Source organism: Drosophila teissieri, chromosome 2R (assembly GCF_016746235.2).
Source record: "Drosophila teissieri strain GT53w chromosome 2R, Prin_Dtei_1.1, whole genome shotgun sequence".
Classification (NCBI taxonomy): Eukaryota; Metazoa; Arthropoda; class Insecta; order Diptera; family Drosophilidae; genus Drosophila; species Drosophila teissieri.
Genome location: NC_053030.1, coordinates 21,308,944 through 21,313,642, shown reverse-complemented (window position 1 = coordinate 21,313,642; position 4,699 = coordinate 21,308,944). Strand labels below are relative to the sequence as shown.

Here is a 4,699-nt window from a genome sequence, read left to right as displayed (position 1 = left end):
TGATAGTTTATTTTTATTAGAAGCATATCAGAACTTTATCAGAATCAAACGAATATATCAAATGTTTATCGTCAGACTTATCCATAGTGACTTCAGTAAGTATGAGTTTTCACATTTGTTCGCTTTCCAGAGCGCCCACTGTACACGGCCTGCTGACTTTGCTGTGCGCCTGTTCGAAATTTAAGTTTGACGGTTTTATGACTCTCATTAATTCTTGTTTACGGTCAAACAAATGTAGTAAAAAGAAAGTCATTTTTCTCGGCACCCCCGCTGCTCCTGCCTTTTGGCATATTTTATGTTGGCTGCCAGTGGCAAGCGGTGTCATAAAAACTCCATGCCGTTTAAATCGGGCTTACGGTTTTTGGCTCTTGGGCCCCTGTGTTGATTGTTCTCTTTTTGGGAACATCTTGCTATCGCTTCTGGCTGGCTGTTACCGAAATATGCACAGCATGAACCACTCTGAACCACCGAGCTCGAGTTCTTTCCTGAATCCTGCGCCTTGGAGCAGCCAGTCGTCTGACGTTCAGGTAGTTCGAGGGGTGGCTAATGCGCACGGGGGTCAGGTGGTTACGGTTACGCAAAAGGACATCTGCTCATCGTCTGGCGGATCAGCTGAGCGACAGGACCAGGATTAGTCAGGGAAATCCATTTCGGCAAAAGGATCTTAAGAAAGTCCAAGTCTAAAACACAAAGGATCCAAGCAAATATTCGTAGGTAAAAAGAAAACGTCTATACAAAACAATTTATAAAGAATTCTCTGAGAGTAACGTATTACCAAATTGGGATTAAAATATTAACGCAAAAGTAAGGAAATATATAATTTCGATTTATCAATGTTTAATTCCCAGCAAAGAATAATGAGCAGGAACCATTTAGAGTATAATTTAGTATCGTTTTAATTCATCATCGTTTCACAATCATCCTCAGACATTATTTCGACTATTCTCGATTACAATATTTCAAATATTGATTACACATTTAAGGTAGAAGAACAACGGGGGATTATCTATCGTTTAGGAGGTCGGAGGAACCGCACGGATATTTCGCTGAAACTCGAAACCGCATCCGTCCGGGAAACGCCGTCCATTCCGTCGCCAGGGCCTGCTCTCTCTCTCCCAAGATTTTGCGGCATGATGGCACCGGACCACAGACTGGAGGTGTTCCCGGCTGGATACGCAGGAAAACATGAATGTGCAAAGGAGTTTTCTCTTGTTTTTGTTTTATAATTTCTGTTTATCTTAAGTTGTAGGTTGTTATCTTTTCTTTTTGATGGCGCGCAGGGATGACAGCATTATTCGAGCCATCTATGATGTTAATTGCACGCATCTGCTCTCCTATTCTTCGCACTGCTGATGCTTAACCCTGGAAGGTGGACATGAACTTGGCAACAATGTCCTTCAGCTTGGCATCGGACGCCTCCGAGATAGCACCGTCCTTGGCGATGGTGTCGAGCAGAGCCTGCTCGGAGGTCTTGATGTGCTGCAAGAACTCCTTCTCGAACTTGGTGATCTTGGCGGGATCCATCTTGTCCAGATGACCGCGCACACCGCAGTAGATGACGGCGACCTGAGAGATTTGATAAAGCATTAGAGGTTGGGTTTAACACAGGAATCGCGATATCCACTTGGTAGTGACAAAGTAACGGATATCAGTCAGTAGCTAGGTCAGCCCTGGCGTACGCACCTGATCCTCAATGGCCATGGGCACGTACTGACCCTGCTTGAGCAGCTCAGTAAGGCGCACACCACGGTTCAGCAGCTGCTGGGTGGCGGCATCCAGATCGGAACCGAACTGGGCGAAGGCGGCGACCTCACGGTACTGGGCCAACTCCAGCTTCATGGAACCGGCCACCTGCTTCATGGCCTTGGTCTGGGCAGCGGAACCCACACGGGACACGGACAGACCGACGTTGATGGCAGGTCGGATACCCTTGTAGAACAACTCAGTCTCCAAGAAGATCTGTCCATCGGTAATCGAGATGACGTTGGTTGGAATGTAGGCGGACACATCTCCAGCCTGGGTCTCGATCACGGGCAGGGCAGTCAGGGAGCCACCTCCCATAGCAGGGGACATCTTGGCGGCACGCTCAAGCAGACGCGAATGCAGGTAGAACACATCACCGGGGTAGGCCTCACGACCTGGGGGACGACGCAGTAGCAGGGACATCTGACGGTAGGCCACAGCCTGCTTGGACAAATCATCGTAGATGATCAGGGCGTGCTTGCCCTTGTCGCGGAAGTACTCTCCCATGGCGCATCCGGAGTAGGGGGCCAAGTACTGCAGGGGAGCAGCATCGGAGGCGGTGGCGGACACGATCACGGAGTAGCCCATGGCGCCGGAGTCGGTCAGACGCTTCACGATCTGGGCGACGGTGGAACGCTTCTGGCCAATGGCGACGTAGATGCAGTACAGCTTCTTCGACTCGTCCTGGGCCTCGTTAAAACGCTTCTGGTTGATGATGGTGTCGATGGCCAGAGCGGTCTTACTGCGGATTAAATACAAAATTGGTCCGTTAGATTGGGCTTAAAAGGCATCGAGAAATGATGTATTATTGTTTGGGAATCTATAGAATCTTACCCAGTCTGACGATCGCCAATGATCAGCTCACGCTGACCACGACCGATGGGCACCAGGGAGTCGACGGCCTTGATACCGGTCTGCATGGGCTCGCGCACGGACACACGGGGGATGATGCCGGGGGCCTTGATGCCCACACGGAAACGGTCCTTGGTGTTGATGGCGCCCTTGCCGTCGATGGCATTTCCCAGGGCATCGACGACGCGACCCAGCAGCTCATCACCGACGGGCACATCCACGATGGCACCGGTACGCTTGACGATATCGCCCTGCTTGATCAGCTTGTCGTTACCGAAGACCACAACACCGACGTTGTCGGGCTCCAAGTTGAGGGCCATGCCCTTCAGGCCGGAGGAGAATTCCACCATCTCATCGGCCTGGATGTTGTTCAGACCGTAGACACGGGCAATACCGTCACCGATGCTCAGCACACGGCCGGTCTCCTCCAGATCAGCCTTGGGGGCGACACCCAGGATGCGCTCCTCCAGGATGTTGGAGATCTCGGCGCTGCGCTGCGTGCTGGCCACATGGAACTTGCGGGCAGCAAGACTGGCGGCGGGATAGGCGGCTTTGCAGGCGACCTGCAAGAGAGTAGGTTATCGATATGATTATGCGAGATTATGTAAGGTGTAGGTCCATGTCGTTGGATAACCGAAGGGTACGATCGTTTTAATATTCCTCTCCAGTGCTCGCTAGCTCGTTTATAAAACAAAAAACAACTGCTTACAGGGTATCTGGATGTCGGCACTTCCCCACTTTGTATTCTTTTCCGTTTTCACCACTTGCTTGACAGCCGCACCTAACCTCAAACTTTTTGGGGACCGCATCTCCACCACCTCACAATTATGTAATGTGAGCACAAAAACAAAGACATTAGAGCGTATTTCGCACACGTTTCCTGGCAAAATAACCAAAAAACTCTGTCCTGGCCATTTCTCGGTTTGCACTGATTATGTAACCCACAATTTCAGCGGCCGCCTTGCAATTTGCCGCATTGCGTAACACTAAATTCTTGTTGGAAATGGGTGAAAATCCCACTCGAATACTCGCTATGCATCCAAAAAGTCTTTATCCACTCTTTATCGATCTTTAAAGCAGCCGATGCACTTATTTTCTGCAAAGTACCCAATCGATTCGGTTATATATGACACTTTTTCGCCAACTCGTTGTCGGGCGATTTAATTGCTGGAATTCGGTGTAGTACCTGGTTGGCAGCCTTGGGCAGGTTACGGGCGACCGAAGACGCCAGGCGGGCGGAAAGCATCGACATTTTTACTGTTTTTTAACTGTTCGCCGCAGAAGTAATTGTACAATTCCTAAGCCAACTCCTCTCCACACTCGTAGTACTTTTCACAAGATGGTCGTTGGCTAGACGTTCGGTGAGGCAGTGCTGGGAAGCGGACGAAGTGCTGGCGATTGCGTGGAACGGGCACACTAGCGCACAGGCATGGTCACCCCACACACAGTGCCGGCATCTTCGGCGATATAATACAATTTACCAATGCTATATAATACTTAAAGATAAATTCAAACGTAAAATGATTTTAATCATAATTAATCATTTCTATAATTTTGTTGGAAATTCCCATAAAATATATCGTCAAGTTTTTATGTAATACGGGCACCTTTGGTGGTGACATTAGAACAACCGATTGTTGATGGTGTGCCAACAGCTACTACAAATATTTTTGAAAATTCGTATTTTCATTTGCTACATTCACGCTAATTTGATAGTATCAACAGTATTAGGTCAGATGTGAGTTTACCTGTTCATTTAAGTTGCATTAACTTGACCATATTTATTTGTAATCGCCGAAATAAGTATGCTACAAAACTCTGAACTTATTTATAGCGGGGCCTAAAAGAATGCCATGGTATATGTCATTAATAGGTGGACAAATTTACCCCTCCAGATTTACGCAATTTTGGCGTAACTGTTTAGCGGAACGCGTTCGAAATATGGCACCTCTGGATGGCCGAGTTATTAAAACGGTCTGTTCATTTTGGAGACTTTCAAGCGTTTCATTGTTGCGCCGCCTGGCTCTCTCGCTCGCTCCCACTGGCAGTACGATTTTCCTGGTGTGGAAGATGGGGCGTCGGGGGGCTGGAAAGCGCCCGCACG

At 48.7% G+C, this 4,699-nt stretch overlaps 1 protein-coding gene across 1 annotated transcript; it reads right to left on the bottom strand.

Annotated features, from left to right (window-relative positions):
* Positions 1-871: 871 nt before the first annotated feature.
* LOC122612397 (ATP synthase subunit alpha, mitochondrial) lies at positions 872-3,947 on the bottom strand. The gene is made up of 4 exons (XM_043785978.1): positions 3,782-3,947; positions 2,578-3,158; positions 1,684-2,485; positions 872-1,566 (listed from the first exon to the last, which is right to left on the bottom strand). The coding sequence occupies exons 1-4, from the start codon at positions 3,845-3,847 to the stop codon at positions 1,357-1,359; spliced, it is 1,659 nt and encodes a 552-aa protein (XP_043641913.1). The 5' UTR covers positions 3,848-3,947; the 3' UTR covers positions 872-1,356.
* Positions 3,948-4,699: the final 752 nt, after the last annotated feature.

Bases quoted from the DNA above. Each gene is read 5' to 3' on its own strand.
- LOC122612397 (XM_043785978.1), bottom strand. From the start codon at position 3,847: ATGTCGATGCTTTCCGCCCGCCTGGCGTCTTCGGTCGCCCGTAACCTG. The intron at 2,486-2,577 runs GTAAGATTCTAT...TTTAATCCGCAG, and splicing joins ATTGGCGATCGTCAGACTGG to TAAGACCGCTCTGGCCATCG. The intron at 1,567-1,683 runs GTGCGTACGCCA...CAAATCTCTCAG, and splicing joins CCATGGCCATTGAGGATCAG to GTCGCCGTCATCTACTGCGG.